This window comes from Balaenoptera borealis (genome assembly GCF_965194805.1).
Source record: "Balaenoptera borealis genome assembly, chromosome: 3".
NCBI lineage: Eukaryota > Metazoa > Chordata > Mammalia > Artiodactyla > Balaenopteridae > Balaenoptera > Balaenoptera borealis.
In genome coordinates this window covers 65,791,095-65,816,872 of record NC_138866.1, presented here as the reverse complement: position 1 = coordinate 65,816,872, position 25,778 = coordinate 65,791,095, and the positions used below count along the sequence as shown (strand labels likewise).

Sequence of the window (25,778 nt, the reverse complement as noted above, 5' to 3'; positions counted from 1 at the left end):
CTTATGCTATCTTCTACAGGTGTTGGGGGGGCGGGGTTTGTCGACTCCACTTAAAACAAATCCAAAACCAGTATTCAATTTGAATAGTATATTAGGGAGTGTTTATTTACATTGATGTTCTCCTTCATTTCAGGGAATATTTCTCTTAAGTCTCCATTTAAGATGGTTCTTTTAACAAAAATGTGATCTAGATTCAACTCTTAAGAAAAATATTTAGTTAAGTAAGATATGTTAATAAAATGTGTTTGGAAGTGTTTTGCTGTCAATTCCAGTTTATTTGACTTTAATGTGATAAAACTGTACTCTTATTTAGTGTTTTTAGATGGACATACCATATAGGTAACCTGCTAGGCAGTTTCCAGATTAAGGTTTTGCTTCCATTTTAAATTGCTTTCTCATTTTTGTCTTTTTCTTGTGTTCTTTGTAATTGACTCACATTTCTTGTATCTGTAGCATCAATAGATCAGAGGAAGAGACTGGTAAATGCAGATCACCAGAAACTTGCATAGGCCTTGGAGCATGTGACTAAACATACACGACTGAAAAGCTGGGAATACCTGTGCATTTAACTTTCAAGAAATAGCACTATTGATCAGATTGACTTAAAGCAAAAATTAGAGCAATACAGGTTACTAGATTAACAATCAATTTGGTTGTCATGTGTAGGCTACATTTTTTTTTAACCCACCTCAGCATGTCTTACCATTCTTTGTACGTTAATTTTAAGAGCACTGGGGAATGGGGTGTGTTACACTGTGATATGAGAAAGAATTGTCACAGAATCTGATATCTTTATCAATTTTTTAGCACCTCTCCCCACATTTAAATTAGTTTAGCCATTTAGAAATTGTATTGCAAAATTAATATCTTACTTCTGTCACATGGTACTTATGCTAAATGTTTTCAAACCATGCCCCCACCCCCATGTTTTTATGTTTGAAAGGCAGATTTAAATCTGCACACTTGTTCTTTTGGAGAAAATTATTTTGACCTTGAAAGTTAAGATTTTTTAAGGAATAAAATACTGTACTTGCATTCTTTTTTTGGAATTGAAGTTGTGGCACAGCTTAGAAAAACAGTTTTGTAACTCACTTTTAAATTGAAAAAATTATTTCTCAAGAAGAGCTTACTAAACTTTTACTTTTTCATCGTTAGCAGGACTTAAGGTAAGTGTTGCCTTTAGTATTCGCTTCTTAAATATGAAATGGCATAATAGAGATTTTCTTGGTAGCTACAGAATGTTTTAATTTTCACAACTTCAGTTTCCATAGATATTATTTTTAAAACTATTTATTTGGGCTAATTTTTTCTTTGCCCACCAAGGAAGGATACAGGTAATATAGTTCACTCAAGAAGCGCTGTATAGTGTTCTGTTTTAGTAATGTCTTATGTTCCTAAAGGATGTTTGTAAAATACATTTGAAATACACCAAGGGAATTCGGCTTTTTAAAGAACTGTGAAGAAACTTTATAAAGTGATCCATTATTTGGTGACTTGAGTAATCAAGCTCCTATTTGTTTAAGTGAAGGTTGTTGATAATTTTCTCAAACTAGGAAAATTAAGAAAAAATAGTTCAGTGCTAAGAATTTTAAGTATGAACTTTAATTGGTTTTCATATTCCGTTCCTTGGATCCCTTATGGAGTTTTGCTGGATGTCTTGAGACTTCCTCTGATACCCCACCCTTCAAAACCAGGGCAGCCTTTATTTTTGTCTATTAAATATATTGTATCAATACTTAAATATAAAAATTCCTTTGAAAAAAGAAATCATCTGCATTAGAAATTTTTTGAAAGCCTCCAATTTGTATTCATTAATTCAGATTATCTTTTTTGGCACTTACTGTGTGCCTGGCCTTGGGGGTACCAAGATAAGTTAGTAGTAACTTTACCAGGAATAAATAGTTACAAATACCAAGAGATGCGGAAAAGAGAACCACTGTTTCTGTCAGGGCCTCTTTGGGAAACCTTTACAGAAGAAGCATTTGAATTTGGATGTTTTGACTGCAAATAGGAGTTTGAATGTAAGAGAGACAAAAAAGGTTTTTGTTTTTGTTTTCACTGTATTTTGGAGGTTGACTGTCCACGATTCCTTAGATTTGCAGTCAGATAAAATAGGTTGTTAATATTTGGTCATGTCTATGTGTTTTACTCCTTAGAATTAGACTGTTGGGAAAAAATTATGCATAACTTTGTAATTTTAGGGTTAAAATATGACTGGTATGTTCCATTTGGTTAGATTCTCAAGCTTTTCATCATGAAGAGTTAATGGAAAGGTGAATTTTTATTTTTCTAGCTTCGTATTAGATTTAGTCTATTTTATTATCCCTGACCAGTATTTTATTGAGCAACTAGGCACTGTGAGTGGTAAAAGGAAATATAAAATATTGCTCCCTTAAAGGAGCTTACAGCTTTGGTGGGGAGTGAGCTTGACAATTTAGGAATAGTTAAATGCCAGTTAAAAATAGAGTAGAAGAGCCATATACAAGGTAGTACCTATTGATTTAAAAATTGGTGTAAAGGAGTTTAGATAAAGGAGTTGTCATTTGGAAGTTGCCTAGGATTGGGATGAGTGAGAAAAAAAGACATCAAGTTAATGACACTGTGGACCCAAAGCACAGGGGAAGTGTGGATAAATTGACAGGTGAGGGGAAAATATAAGGTAAAAATGTAAGAGCATCAGTTTGTATGTTGTGGGCCAAATTGAAGGATTGGGGAAAAGTGTTAACACAAGGTTAATAGGAGGAGTAATCGGGAAATAAACAAATTACATCTGCATTACTGTCCTTGTTATTATATTTGGCATTGTCAAACAGCCTTGGAAAACTCATTCTTTGGCTTCTGTTAAGGTATATAGTTTGTTTATTTTCTTCCTAGTGATCCAATATTGTGATCCAATATTTTACGTTTCTTTCTATACTTGCCTTTCCAGAGTCAGGATAATGTATCTCTTTTTATTTGCTCCTTTATTTTTATTTTGGTTGATTACTAAAGAGAAAGTAGAAAATTAACATTCCTATGATCTGGGAAACTGAGATCCAGATTTCTACTCTTCTCTGTAAGTTTGTAAATCTTTGGATGCTTGTTACAAAGAGTGTTAAATCAAATGGTCTCTTAAATAATTTTCTAAAGTTTATGATCTTGAAATTGATGTTACTGATCTTGACTTTGCCTCATTTCATTTCTGTATTTTCATTTGTCTTGGTAATACTGTTACCTGAAACTCAAGTGATAGCACCATCTGTTGCTGAGACTGGTTAGTTTTTCTTTAAGAAACATTGACTCATTTGTCTTTATTTCTTTTATCTAGCAGCCAGTCACCAAGATCTTTGTCTTGGACTGCTCTTTTCAGTTCTGTGATAGTTCAGGTGCTTTCAAGCCTCTAGTATATGTCCATCTCTTGGGCATTGTGCCCTACCAAATCCAATTTTGTATTCTACGTCTAATCTGGAATGGCTTCTTATTGCTCATTACAAAGTCTAACTCATGTTTGCCCTTGAAGACCTTCTATAGATCTTATATCTTCAGAAATAAATAAGAAATAAGTCTCTACTTTCCAGCATGGCAGCTGTGCTCAGCCACTCCACCCTAATCACACACCAGGAAGGACTTCTTTTTAAAATCCAAATCCAGTCTGTTTTCAGAGTTTACTCAGATCCTTTAATCTGTTGCAGGGGTCTGCAGATTATAGCCTCTGGGCCAAATCCAGCCTGCTGCCTGTTTTCATTTAATGGCTTTTTACATTTTGAAATGGTTGAGGAAACAGTTAAAAGAATAATATTTTGAAATATGTGAAAATTATATGGAATTCAAATTTCATTGTCCATAAATAACCAATGATCAGTTTTGTAAGTATTGTCTATGGCTGTAATATTTACTGTCTGGCCTTTTACAGAAAAAGTTTTCCAAGCCCTGACCTATACCAATTTGTACTGATTTTTCATTTCTTTGAATTCCTATTACATTTATCAGTTCCATAGTATAGCACACTGCCTCAGCTATGGTACTATATATAAAGCTTCTTAAAAATAGTGGGGAAAGTGTTTTTCAGCCTTTTAAAAGAAATCCATACCTCCTTTTTAGTCTATACCCCTTTTTGAGATTCTTATTTGACTCCCTAATGTTCCCATAATTAAGAATATTGTTAAACTTAATGTAGTTTGTTTTCCCTCCTGTGTAGCATTACAATAACAAACATTAAATTATGCCCTTTCCCCCTGCCTTTCAGTTCTTCAAAGTGAGAAGAAAGGACTCAGACCTTGGAAGGGAGCATATTCATAGCCTGGCTTAGTGGACTTTCCTATACATAACCTTTGTACTCTCAAAACTTCTGACATAAAGCTAAGCAAATAGTAGCTAAGCACAGTATGTACTTAATGGGTTGCTTACATAGGTTGATGTAAATGAGGTTACTGTTGGTTCTTCTGTTTTCATCACAGAATAAGGAAATGGACTAGGAAGAGTTTAGAATAACTTTGACACCAAGTCCTCAGAGACAACATGTTGTTAGAGGAAAGTGTGGATTAAAAACAGGATAGGCAGTTAATCTATCTAGGGAATAGTTTACATCATTGCTTTTCAAATATTTTCTGCAATGAAACTTTTTCAAACAATAAATGCTTGAAATATCAAAAGATAAAAATGGATAAAAGCAAAATTACCTTTGCTGAGTAGGTTTTGGGGAGATCTCAGAGTACTGCCTACTGAGACCCTTCTGGAAGGGACCCTTCAGGCTTAATGTTTATAAACCTATAGTTTGTGTTAATGAGCAGACTAAAGATCTTGGAAAAAATACTGGACTTTTTATATTAGAATATTCTGCTGTGCTAAACCTTATGGACCCATAATGGTGTGTGATTTTTGTTAATTGTGACTGCAAATATGACTTCAAGATTGTCCAGTGGTTTGGGATCCGAGTCTGGAGATTGATTCATTCAGTCATCAAATACTTGAGCACGCGCTGTGTGTCAGGCACTGATCTGAGTGCTAGGAATATGGTAAAAAACAAAACAAAATCTCCATCCTAACAGTTTATCCTGAATCTTACCAAGATATGCTTCAGTAAAGACTAATTCATAGGAATGATGCCTTTAGCATTCCTTTCAACCTTAAGATAGTGTGCTTATGTGGTACAAACCTTGGTCAAAGAAAACATGGAATATGATTGACTCTCCTACAGGTGTTAACATTGTTTACTTAGTTATCTTTTATATGTTAAAATGACTTTTTCATTTCCTCTTCTAATTTTTACAGCATACATTTGTCATTGAGAATTAGCAACATTAAGAAAAGTATATTTTAAGACAATATTATGCCATATTCATCTTTTAGTATACAGTTGATGTTTTTATTCTCAAACTATTCTAGATAAGTTTACCTAAGATTGTGGAATATATGATCACCTTTGGGCTTGGATCTGCTTCTGTCTTGAATATTTGTTTATTTAAGGGATATTTTCTCTATTTGACTTAAAGAAGATGGAGCACATAATTACAGAGCTGCTGCTTCTGCGTAATTAGGTCTTTGAAATGTTTTCTGTAGTAAATAGTTGTGATTTAAAAAAATTTTTAGGTGTCAAAAATAAAAATTAGATGATTATTCTGGCTGAATACAGGCATACATTTTATTGCGCTTCGCAGATACTGTGTTTTTGCTCATTGAAGGTTTTTGGCAACCCTGTGTAGAGCAAGTCTATAGATGCCATTTTTCCAACAGCATTATTTTTTAATTAAGGTATGTACATTGTTTTTTTAGACATAATGGTATCGCACACTTAGTAGACTACAGTATAGTGTAAACATAACTTTCATATGCACTGAGAAACCAAAAAATTCATGTGACTTACGTTATTGTGATACTTGCTTTCTTGTGGTGGTCTGCAACCAAACCTGCAGTATCTCCGAGGTATGCCTGTACGGTATTATAGATTATAGTTAGTCTTTATTCTGATGGCTTAATTTTTGACAAAAAATTTTGGGACCTTGAATATATGTATATTTTCTCCATAAATAGCTTTAGAAAATCTTTTAGATTAATAAATCATGACACCTATTTAGTAAACCTAACATGCTTTACTTTTTTTTTTTTAACCGAAGATTTAAGAACATTTGATTTTAATATTTATTAGCATTCATGCATTTGTTGAATAGCTACTATGTGGGAAGGACTGTTCTGGGCTCTTGGGAGCCCAGATGATGGAATGAACAGATTTGTGCCTTTGTGCATCTTTATTAAACCTGGAGTGGGGCAGGGAGAGGGATAGAGTTAATGACAGATAATAAAGAAGTAAGTTGTATAGTAAGTTAGGAGGGTAAGCAAAGGGGAATTTGGGGAGTACTAGGAAAAGTAAGTGCAAAGGTAGGAATATGTTTAGCTTGTTGAGCAACAGTTCAGGGTTTCTCACTGTGACTGGAATAGAATGAGAATGGGGAGAATAGTATGAGAGTAGGTCAGAGAGTAAGATAGGGCTGGAGAAGGTAGATCTTGTAGAAAGCCATTGAAAGGACTTGGCTTTTACTTTTAGGAGCCACTGGAGAGTTTTGAGCAAAAGAAAGGAAGGGTCTGACTTACGTTTTAAAAGAATTACTCTGGCTGCTTTATGAACAGACTGGGGAAGGGGAGCAGGAGTGGAAGCAGAGAAATTAGTTTAGAAGCCTTTGGAATAATCCAGAGCCAGAGATGACAGTGGAATGAGATCAGAGTTATAGCAATAAAGGTAGTGAAAAGCAATAAATTCTGGATGTATTTTGAAGATAGGGCCAACAAGAATTTCCTGACACAGTATGGTAACTTAAAAGTGTAAAATAGTTTTTAAAATATACTTTTTATTGAATAATGAGTGCAACAGTTTTGTGAAAAGGTACAAAACAAAATTTAGTTTAAATCCAGAATTACTAAGAATCTTTTCAGTTTCCTAGATCCCTTATAGAACTTAAAAACATTTTTTTTTTGCAGAAAACCACTTCATGTTATTAAAACTCCATTAAAAGGAGCATGTTATGTTTGAATGGCTTAAAATATCTCAGAAAACTTAGTTGTAGAGATAGCTTCATTGCAGCAGACAACTGTAGGACAGTTCCACTCAAAAATTGTACATTGTCATTAATTTCTGTAAGGATGCTTAATCTAAACATTTCCTTGAAGTGAAAGTTTATAGGATAATCTTAAAGGCAGGATGAGAAACTGCATTGCAAACTATTAAAAGCAGCACTACTGCTTAAGAAAGTAAAGATTGGTCATCAAGAGACTCATCTTAACCCTGTAACTTTGAGTAGGTCATTGTTTTTTCTTGGTTTCTTCATGAGCAAAAATCAGCATGATAGTAGATGTTAGAGAAAACGAGGTATTTTTAGTTATATGAAAATAGTTATGTCAAAAATAGAAAAGATATGTCTGGATTGACATAGTCAAATATTACCATTAAAAATATTTGAAAGGAATATTCAAATTAAATCAAACAGCCTGCCGGTAGATATTGACCATTAGCTTATTAGTGGGAACTCAAAACAAAACAAAAAAAACAGAAGGCATTCTGTTTTTCTCAGCACAGAAGAAAAATTACCTTGGTTAGTTAATGAGGGCAGTTTTGACTTGGATAGTGAGGGCCAGTGGATAATTCATGTATGTATAAACTATCCAAGTGTCTGAAAGTAAATTTCTTTATGACCTATTACAGCCAATCTCATGAGAGCTGTCTTTCTCCCTTGAGGTGGTAATAGCATACTCACTCAAACAAATGGTAAAATCTTTTTGAGGGCAGGATGGCAACAATTTTTTTTTTTCTGGTCTAGGATTTCTGAAACATTTAAAAAATCTGAAAACACTTTTATAAATTTTAGCTTCTGAGTTAAGTAAACCTGTAAATCAAATAAAGAAGACACTGCTCTGATGAAGAGTCGGAGAGAGCAACTATTTATTTGCCCAGCGTTCTTTCCCACCTCTAGATGAAAGAATTTTCCCACCAGAAATTGAAAATCACTATATGGTGACTCATGACATAAACTCTGGATCTGACTTCAGAATACCAGCAGGTAGCCTGCCTGAGAGCATCGTTAGAAAAAAGAATATGGATGTTCCTCACTGTGTCTAATTGGTAGTTTACTGTGAATTTGGTTTGTTAACCATAAATGTCACCCAAAGCTACCTTATTTTTAATTTAAACTTCAGTATTTGTAATTCAGAGACTGCCACTAACAAATTAATTAGGATGTGTTGAAGCCTTAGTATTCAAAATTATCCTCAATATAATAGAGGGTTTTTTTTGTCTGTTAGATAAAAAGCCTTCCAGTTTTCAATGACTGATGAAAGAGTGAAGACTTCATGCCTCCACTCATCTTCATTTACTTTTAAGGCCTTTTTCTTTCTGAAACTTTAAAAATTGATTTTGTGATAGTGTTTTTATTTCTACTCTTATGCTCTATAACTTTAGATAGAAAAGTATTTCAGTCTTTTGAGGTTTATGCTCTAGGAGAGCATGAATGATTCTTTTCATGTATTTCAATAAGTATATGTAAAAAATATTAACAAAGATGTGACCATTATGACAAGGATTAGATTTGTAGTTGAAACTTTTCTGCAATATTCAGGTCCATATGACGTTGTATTGTTACCTTTCTATTAACAACTTTGTGTCTCTTAAGCTGGAAAGCAAGGGACAGTCTTTGAATTGCTCTTAGTTTTCAGAATAGATGTTTGTCTACCAAAGAGTTAATAAAGAGCTATATGTAGTTCCAGTGTTTGTACTGTTTAATGTAAAAATTCCCCAAAGTAATCACTGGTTATGTTTTCTTTTGATGTACATTTAAAAGGATATCTTCTGCAATTTTTTGCTTGCTTAGTAAGAAAGAAGGATAGACCTTGTATTCCACTGTGTTTTCAATTTTTTTTCTTAATTGTTAGTTATGAATCACTATGCTATTTTCACAAACTAATTTCCCTTTTTATCACTGTTTATAACTTTGTTATCCAGTTAGTTCACTGTTGTCTTTTCAGTAAATATCCATTAAGTAGCCCAGTTGTTCTTTTATGCAGTTTAGGTAAAGAATGTTAAAACTTGGTGCTAAGTGCAAATATTCAGTTTGATCACATTAAGATCTTTTAAAATTTTTACTTAATGAAAGAGAGTTAAGAGCATTGAGTGGGACTGCCCTAATTTCTTATACTGCTAGTTATTGTATATACTGCTGCCAGATAAATATTTGTAAGTCACCAGTCTGATCACATCATTTTTTATAAATCTTCAACAGTTTCCTTGGTTCTAAGAATCAAATTTTAAAAACAGAACTTAGTATTTATTAAGCATCCTTTTCTTTGCTAAGCACTTAACATTAAAGAAAAAATTAGTTCTTAAATTTGTATAGATAGGCAGCCCCATTTTATAGGTGGGGGAACCATGTCTCAAGAGGTTTAGGGCTTTACTATTGTCATAAACTAGTAAATACTAGGAGTTGAATTTGAAATCAGTTCTATTTACTCATGGTTTTCTACTACTTATGTTGCTCCTTCAACATGGCAATATTTTATTTATTACCGAATTGAAGCTAATAAACATTTTGCTTGAATATCAGATGGCTGATATTGTTAAAATTAATATTTGGTTGAGGCTGGTAGGATAAACTTACAGAATACAAGAATAAATCTGAAATTTTATTTTAAAATATTATTGTACTAGAAATATTAGAATTTTAAATTTCAAGAATAATTTCTCTTTACCATTAGTTGTTAGTATAGCAGATGTGCAGCACAACCTAAATAGATGTTTACTTGCAATTTTGAGGGTAGTGGAGAAGCCACATATTGGGGGCAGGTAGTGCTTCTTTTCTCACCTTTTATTTTTTTCCTCATGGTCTTTTTATTCTTTTATTTTGTCTGGATTGAAGATAATTTTCACATATGTTGATGTACATGACTGGATATTTTCCTTGTGAAATTTTGATGTGGTAGAAATGATGTATTGCTTTTCCTTCACCTCGAAAGAATGTGAAGAATCACCAAATAAAACCTTCGTGAGAGACTGATTCATTGCTTCCACACAAATAACCTAATTTAAATTACATGCAATTCTTAAAGTTTATTTGATGTTGTTGGTATATCAAATAATTCTAAAAGATTTTCTCAAATATATAATCGTAAAATTCTTTAGCTTTGTGCTACTCAAAATGTGATCTGTGAGCTCTTTGTAAATACTCTGAGAGAGAATAAATGCAGAAATCAAAAACATTTAGAAACAATTTGATAGTAATTTTGTGTCTCTTGAATCTAATAAGAAACTGGGACCTAGATTTTTTAAACATTTCATTCATTGTATTTTTAAAAATTGACTTACAGATATGAAATAAAAGTTGGTCCTTAGATCGTTTGAGAAGCATTGATCTAGTTAAACGCTGTCATTATTTGTATTAACTGTTCATTTATTTCTATTTCCTTGTTTAAGTATATGAATATTCTTAATTGGTTTTAGATATAAAATTTGATAGATTTCACAGGAGTATGTTGAAACTTCTTGAAAAATTTTTTTAATTCTAAAATCTTGCTAAATTCATACGAAATTCCATTTTAGGGAATAAGTTTTGAGAAGCCATGTTATAGAAAGCAGATAGTTTTTTAAAATTGTGAGAGAGTTGTTAACGCAACTAGTATGTTATCGTCAAACATAGCCAGCCTCCAGTCAGAAAAGGCAGGAAAATTGAGGGAGGGGAAAGGACTAGTTGTTTCCTCAAACTCATAGGAAGAAATAGAAACAAAATGCACATTTGGTTAAGAGGGTTTTATTTTAAAGTTTGTAAGATCACATTAAAATTTGTATTTAGTTTTTTTAGTTGTTAGATTTGCCTTAAATTTTGAGGTCATCTTGCATTTATAACAGTAAATCATAAACTGTCTTTGGTGATTTCTTAAAATACATGTAACATTGTTAACTTGTCTGGTGCTTTGTTATGAACATCTTTAATATGTATATAATTCGACATGTGTAATTCATGATTAAGATTTGTCCTTTTTCTCTTTCTAGGAAGATGATCCATATGATCTTGAAGACCTTTCTGCACAGAAATGAGGGAAATACAAAGAACCAAATATAGTTCTGAAATTCGGGATCTGTATTTTGAGATGATTTTATTTTCAGAATGAGAAGTATATCTGGTTATCTTTATGAATGTAGAGACATGACAAGAGAGTTATGATGGCAAAAAACAAAGAGCCTCGCCCCCCATCCTATACCATCAGTGTAGTTGGACTCTCTGGGACTGAAAAAGACAAAGGTAACTGTGGAGTTGGAAAGTCTTGTTTGTGCAATAGATTTGTACGCTCAAAAGCAGATGAATATTATCCAGAGCATACTTCTGTGCTTAGCACCATTGACTTTGGAGGACGAGTAGTAAACAATGATCACTTTTTGTACTGGGGTGACATAACACAAAGTGGTGAAGATGGAGTAGAATGCAAAATTCATGTCATTGAACAAACTGAGTTCATTGATGACCAGACTTTCTTGCCTCATCGGAGTACGAATTTGCAACCATATATAAAACGTGCAGCTGCCTCTAAATTGCAGTCAGCAGAAAAACTAATGTACATTTGCACTGATCAACTAGGCTTGGAGCAAGACTTTGAACAGAAGCAGATGCCTGAAGGGAAGCTCAATGTAGATGGATTTTTATTGTGCATTGATGTAAGTCAGGGATGCAATAGGAAGTTTGATGATCAACTTAAATTTGTAAATAACCTTTTTGTCCAACTATCAAAATCAAAAAAACCTGTAATAATAGCAGCAACTAAATGTGATGAATGTGTGGATCATTATCTTAGAGAAGTTCAGGCATTTGCTTCAAACAAAAAGAACCTTCTTGTAGTGGAAACATCTGCACGATTTAATGTCAACATTGAGACATGTTTCACTGCACTGGTACAAATGCTGGATAAAACTCGTGGCAAGCCTAAAATTATTCCCTATCTGGATGCTTATAAAACGCAGAGACAACTTGTTGTCACAGCAACAGATAAGTTTGAAAAACTTGTGCAGACTGTGAGAGATTATCATGCAACTTGGAAAACTGTTAGTAACAAATTGAAAAATCATCCTGATTATGAGGACTACATCAACTTAGAGGGAACAAGAAAGGCCAGAAATACGTTCTCAAAACATATAGAACAACTTAAACAGGAACATATAAGAAAAAGAAGAGAAGAATATATAAATACTTTACCAAGAGCTTTTAACACTCTTTTGCCAAACCTAGAAGAGATTGAACATTTGAATTGGTCAGAAGCTTTGAAGTTAATGGAAAAGAGAGCAGATTTTCAGTTATGTTTTGTGGTGCTAGAAAAAACACCTTGGGATGAAACTGACCATATAGATAAAATTAATGATAGACGGATCCCATTTGACCTTCTGAGCACTTTAGAAGCTGAAAAAGTCTATCAGAACCATGTACAACATCTAATATCAGAGAAGAGGAGGGTAGAAATGAAGGAAAAATTCAAGAAGACTTTGGAAAAAATTCAGTTTATTTCACCTGGGCAGCCATGGGAGGAAGTTATGTGCTTTGTTATGGAGGATGAAGCCTTCAAATATATCACTGAGGCTGATAGCAAAGAGGTGTATGGTAGGCATCAGCGAGAAATAGTTGAAAAAGCCAAAGAAGAGTTTCAGGAAATGCTTTTTGAACATTCTGAACTTTTTTATGATTTAGATCTTAATGCAACACCTAGTTCAGATAAAATGAGTGAAATTCATACAGTTTTGAGTGAAGAACCTAGATACAAAGCTTTACAGAAACTTGCACCTGATAGGGAGTCTCTTCTACTTAAGCATATAGGATTTGTTTATCATCCCACTAAAGAAACATGTCTTAGTGGCCAAAACTGTACAGACATTAAAGTAGAGCAGTTACTTGCCAGCAGTCTTTTACAGTTGGATCATGGCCGCTTACGGTTGTATCATGATAGTACCAATATAGATAAAGTTAACCTTTTCATTTTAGGGAAGGATGGCCTTTCCCAAGAACTAGCAAATGAGATAAGGACACAATCCACTGATGATGAGTATGCCTTAGATGGAAAAATTTATGAACTTGATCTTCGGCCCGTTGATGCCAAGTCGCCTTACTTTTTGAGTCAGTTGTGGACTGCTGCCTTTAAACCACATGGGTGCTTCTGTGTATTTAATTCCATTGAGTCACTGAATTTTATTGGGGAATTTATCGGAAAAATAAGAACGGAAGCTTCTCAGATCAGAAAAGATAAGTATATGGCTAACCTTCCATTTACATTAATTCTGGCTAATCAGAGAGATTCTATTAGTAAGAATCTACCAATTCTCAGGCACCAAGGGCAACAGTTGGCAAACAAGTTACAATGTCCTTTTGTAGATGTACCTGCTGGTACATATCCTCGTAAATTTAATGAAACCCAAATAAAGCAAGCTCTAAGAGGAGTATTAGAATCAGTTAAACATAATTTAGATGTGGTGAGCCCAGTTCCCACCAATAAGGATGTATCAGAAGCTGACTTGAGAATTGTCATGTGTGCCATGTGTGGTGATCCATTTAGTGTGGATCTTATTCTTTCACCCTTCCTTGATTCTCATTCTTGCAGTGCTGCTCAAGCTGGACAGAATAATTCACTAATGCTTGATAAAATCATTGGTGAAAAAAGGAGGCGAATACAGATCACAATATTATCATACCATTCCTCAATTGGAGTAAGGAAAGATGAACTGGTTCATGGGTATATATTAGTTTATTCTGCCAAACGGAAAGCATCAATGGGAATGCTTCGAGCATTTCTGTCAGAAGTTCAGGACACCATTCCTGTACAGCTGGTGGCAGTTACTGACAGCCAAGCAGACTTTTTTGAAAATGAAGCCATCAAAGAGTTAATGACTGAAGGAGAACACATTGCAACTGAGATCACTGCTAAATTTACGGCACTGTATTCTTTATCTCAGTATCATCGGCAAACTGAGGTCTTTACACTGTTTTTCAGTGATGTTCTAGAGAAAAAAAGTATGATAGAAAATTCCTATTTATCTGATAATACAAGGGAATCAACCCATCAAAGTGAAGATGTTTTCCTGCCATCTCCCAGAGACTGTTTTCCCTATAACAACTACCCTGATTCAGATGATGATACAGAAGCACCACCTCCTTATAGTCCAATTGGGGATGATGTACAGTTGCTTCCAACACCTAGTGACCGGTCCAGATATAGATTAGATTTGGAAGGAAATGAATATCCTATTCACAGCACACCAAACTGTCATGACCATGAACGCAACCATAAAGTGCCTCCACCTATTAAACCTAAACCAGTTGTACCTAAGACAAATGTGAAAAAGTTGGATCCAAACCTTTTAAAAACAATTGAAGCTGGTATTGGTAAAAATCCAAGAAAACAGACCTCCCGGGTGCCTTTGGCACATCCTGAAGATATGGATCCTTCAGATAACTATTCAGAACCCATTGACACAATTTTCAAACAGAAGGGCTATTCTGATGAGATATATGTTGTCCCAGATGATAGTCAGAATCGCATTATTAAAATTCGAAACTCATTTGTGAATAACACCCAAGGAGATGAAGAAAATGGATTTTCTGATAGAATCTCAAAAAGTCATGGGGAACGGAGACCTTCAAAGTACAAATACAAATCTAAAACCCTATTCAGTAAAGCCAAGTCATACTACAGAAGAACGCATTCAGATGCAAGTGATGATGAAGCTTTCACCACTTCTAAAACAAAAAGAAAAGGAAGACATCGTGGAAGTGAAGAAGATCCACTTCTTTCTCCTGTTGAAACTTGGAAAGGTGGTATTGATAATCCTGCAATCACTTCAGACCAGGAGTTAGATGATAAGAAAATGAAGAAGAAAACCCACAAAGTAAAAGAAGATAAAAAGGTAAGTTTAATGTATGGTTCATAATGTTTCTAAAGATGTTTGCTTTTGACTTTTAAAAAATTATTATTTTTTAAGAGAATGGATTTGACATCAGTGAGAACTTAGGCTGCCTGTGTCATTCAGTAAATATAATCGACAGCTTTTTAAAATTTTCTGAGTATTTTGTGAGGGCAGATTATTTTTTGTTACTTATTACATTTTATTGTGCTTTATCTTATTTGGGGTGGAAGTTTGATTTCATATTCTTCAGCATAAAAGTTCTAGCTGAATATGTGTATTCTCTCTGCAGAAACTCAGATATAAAGTGATTTATTTTTTAAATTTATTTATTTATTCTTATTTTTGGCTGTGTTGGATCTTCGTTTCTGTGCGAGGGCTTTCTCTAGTTGTGGCAAGCGGGGGCCACTCTTCATTGCAGTGCGCGGGCCTCTCACTATCGTGGCCTCTCTTGTTGTGGAGCACAGGCTCCAGACGCGCAGGCTCAGTAGTTGTGGCTCACGGGCCTAGTTGTTCGCGGCATGTGGGATCTTCCCAAACCAGGGCTCGAACCCATGTCCCCTGCATTAGCAGGCAGATTCTCAACCACTGCGCCACCAGGGAAGCCTGATTTTGTTCATTTTTTTCTGTTTGTCTGTAAGCTTCCCATTTGTTTGTTTTTTCCCTTTTGATCTACCAGTTTTGCAATATTAATTTGATACATTGGCATAGCTTGTTTTATTGCAGTTTGCTTTCTGCGCTTCTCAGATCCTGCATTTTTTACAAATTGAAGGTTTTTAGCAACCCTGCAACAAGCAAGTCTTCATCAGCACCATTTTTCCAATAGCATTTGCTTACTTCTTACTTGCTTCCATGTTATATTTTGGTAATTCTCACAATATTCCAAACTTTTAAATTATTCTTATATTTGTTACGGTGATCAGTGATCTTTGATGTTGCCATTGCAAAAAGATTACAGCTCACTGTCGGCTCAGATGATGGTTAACATTTTTTAGACTAGAAAATTACAGACAAAGATCTGGCAAGATTGATCAGATAAAAAGAGAAGGCATAAATACTGAGAATGAAAAGGTGAATATAATTACAGATAGATCAGATTAATAAGATAGTAGAGAATACTATCAACAATTTTATGTCAACAAATTTGAAAGTTTAAACAAAGTTAAACTCCTCGACAAGAAAGTTTAGAATAATCCTGTAACTATTAAATAAATCATGAAGTAGTAGTTACATCTTGCCATAAAAATACCAGACCCAGGTAATTTTACAGGAGACTTTTTAAGGAACAGATCATTCCAATGTTCTATAAATCCAGAAAATAGAATAGGATAATACATTCTTTAATTCATTCTCTGAAGTTATCTATTCTTAATTCCAGAACCAGTGAAGGATAATATAAGAAAGGAAAATTATAGTCCCATTTTACTTATGAGTGCACATGCAAAAATTCTAAATAAAGTTCAGGTCTACAGACCCTTAACTGCAATTTTGAAATCCAGTAACCTCTGAAAACCAAAAGTTTGTTTAGAACTTGGCAGCGTAATCTGATTTACCCTGTTCTTGGTGGGAAAACCTGACTTGAACTAATGTGTGAGGCTACATACAAGCATTGTCTTATTTAGAGTGAATATCCATATAGTTCACTGCAAGTGTATTAATGTATTTGAATACAGGTACTGACCCACAGTTTGTTGGGGTTGTTACCTAATAGACGTTTTTTGTACTGTACAGTAGGGATGATGACTAAAATTTTCTGAATTCTAAAATATCTTACCCTAAGGGTTTTACATAAGGGATTGTGAATATATAATACCAAAAAAAAAAAAATCCAACAATGTATATAAAAAGCACTTGATAAAATTTAATTCATGAGAAAGCTACTAAATTATGAACAGATGAGAACTTACTTGAGAAAAGGTATCTATAAATATGCAAACAAGTGAAATCTACAACAAGCATCATCCTAATTAGGGAAATGGATTCCCTTTTCAACCAGGAACAAGACAGAATGTACACACCATCACCACTTCCAGTTGGTATTATACTGAGATCCTAGTTAAAGCAGTATGATAAGAAAAAAAATTAAAAGGATGAGCATTGGAAAGGAAAAAACAAAATTGTCACTCTTGGCTGATGATATGATTGCCTATGTAAAAGCCAAAAAGTATCTACAGATAAATTATTAGTATTAATAAAAGAGCAAAACTGCTCCATGTAAGATCAGTAATTGTCAGTTGCATCTCTATACATCAGCAGTAAACAACTAGAAAACATAATCAGAGAAGACACCATTTATGAAAGCATGGCAGATTATCAAGTGCCTGGGAGTAATTGTAACATCATGTGCAAACCTCCGTGTGGAAAACTATAAAACTTTATTGTAAGACATTAAAGAAGATCTAAATAAATGGAGTAACTATTGCCTTCCTGTCCATGAATATGGCTTATCATAAAGAAGTTATTGCTGTTCAGACTTATCTCTAGATTCAGTGTTGTTTCATTCAAAGTGTCAAAGATTTTTCAAGAAATTTTGCACTGATTCTAATACAAATACGGAAGAGTAAATAGTAAAACCAAATATTGAATAGCCAGGACACTTTTGAAGAAGAAAGGCAGAGGTAGAGTGGTGATGATATATGTGCTTATTCTATCAGATAATGTAAAACTTTAGTATTTAACGTAATGTGCTGTTGGCTCAGAGACAGGCACATTTACCAGTAAAACAGAACAGAGTGCTCCCAAATACACAGACCTCTGACTTGGAGCTGTCCTTCCAAGCCATGTGAGGCTGTTGAACACTTGAAATGTGGCTAATCTGAATTGGGATATACTGGTCTATAAGGGTGAGTAAAGGCTTCCCTGAGACTTGTCATTTTGTCAGATCTGATAGATGAATAGGACTTAATTAGGGGAATGGTTGGGTGGATGGAAGAATATTTAATGCTGAATGAATAGAATGTGCATGTTCTTAAAGGAGGTCACTGTGGCTAGTCATTGATCTAAAGCTGTCGTTGGCAAACTTTCTGTAAAGAGCAAGATAATAAATATTTGAGACTTTGAAGGTAATACCTCCTGTATTATAATTGCTTAGATCTGCTGTAAAAAAAAGCAGGCATGGACAATATGTAAATGAATGAGTATGGCTTCTTTTTATTTATTTATTTATTTATTTTTGGCTATGTTGGGTTTTTGTTGCTGCGTGCGTGCTTTTTTCTAGTTGTGGTGAGTGGGGGCTTCTCTTGTTGCGGAGCACGGGCTCTAGGCACGCGGGCTTCAGTAGTTGGGGCACGCGGGCTCAGTAGTTGTGGCTTGCGGGCTCTAGAGCGCAGGCTCAGTGGTTGTGGCGCAGGGGCTTAGTTGCTCCGCGGCATGTGGGATCTTCCTGGGCCAGGGCACGAACCCGTGTCCCCTGCATCCATAGGCAGATTCTTAGCCACTGCGCCACCAGGGAAGCCCAGTATGGCTATTTTTAAAAACAGGCAGCAGGGTGGATTGGTCCCCTAGGCCGTAGTTTGCTGATACCTGATCTGTGGGAGAGAATAATACAAGGAGAGATTTGAGACTAGGGACTAGATGCAGACCTTTTTAGCACTGTTAGGAATTTTTGTTATTTAGCCTAAGAGTAAATTGAAATTAACAGAGTTAGTGGATCTGAAATCAGTGGGTTTCAGTATGGAGTATGGGTTGAGTGATACAGAAGACCAGTAGGCATTTACAGTAGTTTAAGCGAATCATGATAAAAGCTTTGAATAGTTGGAGTGGGGAGGGAGAGTGGTGGCAATGGACAGAATGGGATGGATTTGAGAAATACTTAAAATACATAAGATTTGATAACGTATTGCATATGTGGGGGAAGACTAAAGATGATGAAAGAGATAGGAAAGATATATCCTTGGTTTCTAGCTTGTGCAGCTTAATCAGTGATGATGCTGTTCCTGACGTAGAGCATTGGAAATTTGCCAGGTGTGGAGTGGAGGGATGGAAATTAAAAACTTTTAGAGTTCAAGTGGAGATGTCAAATAGGCAGTTAGGTATATAGGTCCTCAGAGAAGAGGTCTGAGTTGGAGATATGTATTTAGGAGACAATGAAGTAGAGATGGCAGTAGATGAAATGACCTAGGGAGTGAATACAGAGGAGTGCCTAACACACCCTAGACCAATGTTGAATAGCCAAGGAGCAGAGAGGATCCTTAAAGGTAGGGAGAGTAAAAATAGACCACTTACCCTTTCTTAGCTCATTCCCTCACCTGTAAATTAGGAATTGTAATGTTTCCCTTGGAATTGTGGTAGAAATTGGAACTGTGTGTCTCAAGTGCCTGACATACACCAGTGCTCAATAAATGCTATTACAGTGTGCTTCAGGCCTGAAATATCCCAGTATACTCTGGATTTCAGGATAGTCCTTTGTCCCATTTGCTGGATTAGTCTCCTGACTCATTTTTAAATTAAATACTCCTGTGATTTCTGATCCTGAATTTATGTACTACTTCTTTTTTTTTTTTCTCTCTAAGAGAAAAGTTCATTCTCTTTACCTTCATTCTTTGACTCCAAGATGAGAACTATAGTCTAGGAATATTTTCTCAGATTCCTTGATATTGGAAAATTATAACTTTTGTGCATTAGTGGCATCTAAGGAAGGCTCAAAGATCTGTTTCTCTTAATGTGGGCTTTAGTTGTCATTCCTGCCAATCAGAGAAGGCTTTATGCTTAATTATCTTTTGTTCTGTACCCCAAAATGAGTTTAGTGTTAGTTGTGGGAACAAAACCCCTAAGACATTTCTTGATTTGCAAGGATTTTCTTAAGTCATGACCTGTTATAGACATAAATATTTCTATGTAAAGGAAATCTTGCAAAACAATACCTACTTTATAAGTTATTTTGATTTTCTAGTCTATTGCAGTGAAAAAAGAGGTGCTGGTTGTGACCTACTGAATTGACTTCGTAACTTAACAGGTGCTTGAAAAATAGTGCTTAAGAGAATGAACTGAATGAGAAAATTTGAGTTGTATTGATAAAATTGCCAGTTGTTAACATCCATTCAATGAAGTGAGGTATACTTGTGTTTAAGCTAGTTTGTTTTTTCTTCAGTATCCATTTCAGTGCTGTCAGCTTGATTCAGATAGTAAATAGTAGAATACTTTGTGAATTTTGTGGTGCATTAGAATAAGCTGGTATTCTAATGATTTTTCATTTTGAGCTTTTCTTTAAAATTGTTTTCCTGTCTTATTTCCAGGTCATGAATCTTTTCATCCTCTTATTTATATTAGCAACTACCAACTCCTATTTTACTCTCAAATGTTCCATCCAGTCCTTATTATTATCTCTGTATTTTATTGGTCCCTTCTTATTAAACCCCTCTATCAGATAGTATCTTAGAAGATTCTGCTGCTTTAGCCATTATACTAGGGTTTGGAGCCTGTTTAGGGAAGAATACCAAAATAGGTATGTTTTCTTCAAAAAAACTGAAGAGATATCTATATGTATATATTGAGTCGAAGATGTTAATTTAATATTAGTAGATAGTGAATGGATACCAAGCTGTTAATAGGGTAGATCCTTTAGAGTATAGTAAATCTTAAGTTTAGAATTGTTTGACTTCTGACTTCTAGAACCTACAGTCTTTATTAAGTAAAATGCCTTTTGAAAATACTGTCAGCCAAACAGTGGTGACCAGAATTTTCTCTTGATTTATAGATTGTTCATTCCAGATATAAAAGTAATGAAATATATGAAAATATGTCTGTGATGAACTGCTGTTTGTCTATATCAAAATGTATAAGTTATAGGGTAAGTTTGCTTTTTATTTTTAGTGTATATCACTTAACCTCTTGACAGTCACTTAACTGACTGTCAGTGTTCACATCTGAGGTTCTTGAAAGAGTTATAATTAAAGCTAAATAAAAATTGGATGCTTAAAGAGCTTACTATAGGAAGAGCAATACTTACAGATCAGATACAGATAGAGTAGTTTGCACTTTGTTTAATGAGCTAAGTCGTTTAACAAAGTCTTGAACTGCTCGACAGTTTCAGGTTTTCTATTTTTCACCTATTTTTGGGGGAGTACCTTGGTTATATTTCTGGGCAGTTGATAATAGGGTGCCCATTATATACGTTATTACCTTGCAGACACTTCCTTAGGGGAGAGAGTGAGGGTCACTTTTATAAAGGAAGTATGATCAGAAGAATGAGAAAACTGCTTTCCCAGATTCCTCAACCAGCATCTTTTCCAGCCTCATTGCCGTGAGTTGGGTCTTATATCCATTCCTGACCAGTAAAGTCTGGCCAGGGGTGGAGAATTATGCTATTGAATGTAGGCCTGAGCCTTTAGAGCTCTGGGTGAGGTTGGCTTCCCCCAAATTCGGGTAATTTCTAAGGGATGAAAACTGCAGTGTCTAATGCAGGCTAGATTTATATGTTGTTTATAGTTGATCTTCATGGCCTAGCATAGTATGTTGTACTATGATCAGTTGAAGTCAGTAGGAGTATATAGCTTTGTTTTTGTAGTGGTAATGAAAGAACCATTTATGTGTTTTTTTAAATAATTACATTTATTTTGACTCAAGGAAACTGTTGTTTTATTCAACAAGCATCTTACTGAATGCCTTCTATGCCTGAACACTGTCCAAAGCTAAGGATACAGGGATGACTTGGTCATGGGCTCTGCTCTCAGGAATTCAGTCTAGTACATTTGATTTTGGTGAAAATTAAACATATTTTATATTTTCATCAAGGTTAGTGAAACTTTTGGTTCTTTCATATCTCTCATTTCATTTGGAAAGCATTTACTTAGGAGTCTTAGTAACGATTTTTATTGCTTTCATATTGGCTAAATATGTTCTACCTCTGATTGATTAGTTCTAAGGTGTTTCTGAAATTTCTCATAAAGTTAAAATTGGTTTCTTTAGTAGCATTTCTGGTGCTGGCAACATCAATTTATGGTATGACGTAAGTGTGGATATATAATGTGAGTATTTCTGCCTGCATTTTACTATTTGCTGTTTCTTTGAATTTGTTCTGTGTTGTTGGGTTGACCATGATCTATTACTCTTCAAATTCAGAATGAAATGTAACGAGATGGTTAGTTTTTAAAGTATATTTTGACTGATGTGTTTTAATAAGACTCAATTTAAATGATTATGTCAGTGGTATGGTTGTTTTCACTAATTTAAAAGCAAATGTAAATGTCTTCAGTGTGGCTTTCTGTTCAAACTTTGTGTTTTTTCTTAGCTTTCAGAACAGCATGTTGAATGTTTAGCAAAAACTGGCATAGCACAAATTATTGAAATTACTCTTCTGCAGCACATTCATTATATTAATTGTTAGACTGTATTTAGTTAATATATCAAGGAGGCACTTTACCTCTATAACATAGAATACTGTGTTCTTACTATAATTTTATATCAATGGCCAATTGTTACTATTCCAAGACTTATAAGTGAGTTTATAGGGTTGTCAATTTTATGTGCTCCAAAAATGTATATACTACAGATCATCCCACTCAAACCTAGAAGAGTTATTTCCACAATAGGTATAGTTTTATGATTTTCAGCTCTGTAATGTTTTCTTGTCATCTCAGCTGATGTGTTGAAAGAGTCCTCAATAGGGCTTAATCTATGACTGTGTTAAGAGAAACCTCAGCGGAAGGAGGACTGCTTTTCTTTTCTTTTTTTTTTTTTTTTTAAAGATTTATTGATTGATTGATTGCTATGTTGGGTCTTCATTTCTGTGCTAGGGCTTTCTCTAGTTGCGGCAAGCGGGGGCCACTCTTCATCGCAGTGCGCGGGCCTGTCACTATCGTGGCCTCTCTTGTTGCAGAGCACAGGCTCCAGACACGCAGGCTCAGTAGTTGTGGCTCATGGGCCTAGTTGCTCCGCGGCATGTGGGATCTTCCCAGACCAGGGCTCGAACCCGTGTCCCCTGCATTAGCAGGCAGATTCTCAACCACTGCGCCACCAGGGAAGCCCCTAGGACTGCTTTTTAAAAGTAGTAATATCTGATTTTACAGTTCTTACAACAAAATATAAGGGTGTGACAAAAGTGATCTTGAGTTAGTATCTAACTTTGTCCATATAAAGGTACACCTTGCATATGTTTGTTTGTGTATGTGTGTGTAGTTGTTCTGAGCTTTTTGGAAATTGTTCTTAGCCTTCGAAAATCTGAGGAAAGGTTTGGGTATTTTTCCTGGAAAAATGCACGTTCACAAAATTTTAGTGGCATTTTAAGGGTATCATATATACTTTCTAAAGTATATATGGACTCTAGAACCTCTGTTGATGTAAGAGAAGAGAAGAACACGCTTGAATTTGTCTCATTCTTTACTGATGCTCTGATTGGTAATCTTTAGAGTGACAGAAAGAACCTAACAGATGACATGGGAAGCAAAGGGAGAGATAATGGTTTTAAGAATGAAATGCTGGGTATAATATAAAACTTACTTTGATTTGAATACACTTGAAAAAATATTTTTAGGGAAGTTGGGAAGAAATCTACTCATCCTTAACTTGAATAGCTAGATGTTTTGCTAAGACCCTCTCCAGGTGACTCCAGGTTTAATATTTTGTTAGTAAAGTTTTTAATGGCATTAATGAAATACCTGCCAGGTAGATAATATATGTTGAAATGCTTTATAGGAAGGTGTCATCTTAGAGATGAATCAGTGTAGGAACCAGTTTGTCTGATACATGTATACAAGAACCCAGACCACATTTATTTGCCCTCAGTTATTTTCTCTTCCCTCTTTTCACCTAGTGTTAGGTTAAAGGGTCTGAAAGAGCATTCACAACATCCAGCACCTAACAGCTTTTAGAGAATTTAAAAAAAAAAAAAAAAAAAAAAAGGATTAAGTAGACCTTCATGGAGTACTGACTCTAAAGACTTCTTTCTTATATTGATGTGTTATGCTATGGTGTAATACTTATTCTTCCCACATAAAGTAATCACTTTATAGTAGTTTTATTTATTTATTGCTTTGTAGTTTAATAAGTTTCATTTTTCTTACTACATTGTAAGCTTTTTGAAGGCAGTTATGATTATCATTCATCTTTGTGTACCGTACAGTAGTGATTCTCTATCTTGAATTATGTATTGACTTTTTTTTTTAAGTTAAAGTCTCAGACTTCCCAGGGCTATATCTGTAGCCATCTCCCAAACTTGAGTTCTTAGTCCTTGATTTTATTAGCCTAGCACAATGGTTCTCAACCAGGGTCAATTTTGACCTGCAGGGAGCATCTGGCAATACCTGGAGACATTTTTGGCTGTCACAAGTCAGGTGAGGAGTTGCTACTGGTATCTGTTGGATTGAGGCCAGGGATGCTGCTAAACACCCTGCAATTCAAAATGTCAGTAATACTGAAGTTGAGAAACCCCGTGTAGCCAAATGTGGTCTTTAATGAAATTCCTGTGAGATTCTAGAAGTCAGTCATACAACGCTTGTTTGTACTTGCTCATTAGGAAAGGCAGGTTTTTCCTCACAGGTCATAGATATTACTTCCCTATCCTCACCATGATTGGGTAAGAATGTATTTTCAGGAAGGAGGTACTGTGGGTCAAAGCTACATGCTCTTGCTATTTATCTTACTTCTCTGATCTTTATTCTGCTGTAAAACATGTTGTTTCCATTTCATTGTCACAGTCTTAGTTGAGGCTATCATAACTTCTTACTTGGATTATTGCAATGACCTTTTTTTAAAAAAATCGTTTTAATTTGAGGTAATTGTAGATGGACATACCATTGTAAGAAATAATGCAGAGAGATTCCATGCACCCTTTGCCCAGTTTCCCGCAAAGGTAACATTTGCAAAACTAGTAAAATATCACAAACAGGGTATTGACATTAATGTGACCCGCAGATCTTTAAATTCCCCCAGGTTTGCTTGTACTTGTGAGTGTGTGCACGCACGCGCGCGTGTGTGTGTACTCTATGCAGTTTCTATGAGTATGTACTCAACTGTGTTGAGGTTCTTTAATTGCACAACTTCTCAGAATTTTTTAACATGCTGTGATATGTTGAGAATCTCATGAGTGTGGGACAGAATATATCGGGACCAGAGAAAACTCAAATTGGAAGCCATTGGGGAGAAATTTGATTGCCTATTTCTTTCCTTTTTGAAAAGAGGATTAAAGTTTATATATCATAGACATAAATTTTTAAATTAATTAATCTGTTCTTGGCTGTGTTGGGTCTTCGTTGCTGCGTGCAGGCTTTCTCTAGTTGCGGCAAGCAGGGACTACTCTTCGTTGTGGTGTGTGGGCTTCTCATTGTGGTGGCTTCTCTTGTTGCGGAGCACGGGCTCTAAGCACACGTGCTGCAGTAGCTGTGGCACGCGGGCTCAGTAGTTGTAGCTCGCGGGCTCCAGAGCGCAGGCTCAGTAGTTGTGGTGCACGGGCTTAGTTGCTCCGCGGCATGTGGGATCTTCCTGGATCAGGGTTTGAACCCATGTCCCCTGCATTGGCAGGTGGATTCTTAACCACTGTGCCACCAGGGAAGTCCCTCATAGACATAATTTTTTAAATCTTGATTTTTTTCTGGTTACACAAGTGATCTTTATCTTTTCAAAAAGTACTTCCTTTACAAAAGGAAATGTACAACTTACAGTGAAAATTCTGTATAACCTCCCCCCAGTCTTTTCTTTCTCTTTCTTTCTCTACCCTGCTCTAAATTTAAGGGTATCGTTGTCAATAGTTTGGTATTTGTTTTTTAAGTTTTGCTGTAATATTAACATAAATGATTTATTTTGATGGAATGGAATTACACTATTTATCCTGTTCTTAAACTGTAACATATATCAGTATACGTAAATCTGTTAAAATCAACCTTCTTAATTCGTCTTTATTGTCATTAATTTTGGTGTACTTGATCTGACAAGGACTAAAGGAGATCATTTAAAA

At 35.0% G+C, this 25,778-nt stretch overlaps 1 protein-coding gene and 1 long non-coding RNA gene across 10 annotated transcripts in view; one reads left to right on the top strand and one right to left on the bottom strand.

Moving 5' to 3' along the window:
* LOC309625139 overlaps positions 1–25,778 on the bottom strand; it is a 479,966-nt gene that overhangs the window by 113,082 nt on the left and 341,106 nt on the right. The window lies entirely within an intron of this gene.
* ARHGAP5 (Rho GTPase activating protein 5) overlaps positions 1–25,778 on the top strand; it is a 77,855-nt gene that overhangs the window by 1,689 nt on the left and 50,388 nt on the right. For all 9 annotated transcript variants that reach the window (XR_014242302.1, XR_014242303.1, XR_014242304.1 and 6 more), the window contains exon 2: positions 11,006–14,893. Coding sequence is in view for 4 of the 9 variants with exons in the window: in XM_082384061.1 (XP_082240187.1) it covers positions 11,174–14,893 (3,720 nt within the window). In the remaining 5 variants the exon portion in view is untranslated. The remainder of the gene's footprint in view (positions 1–11,005; positions 14,894–25,778) is intronic.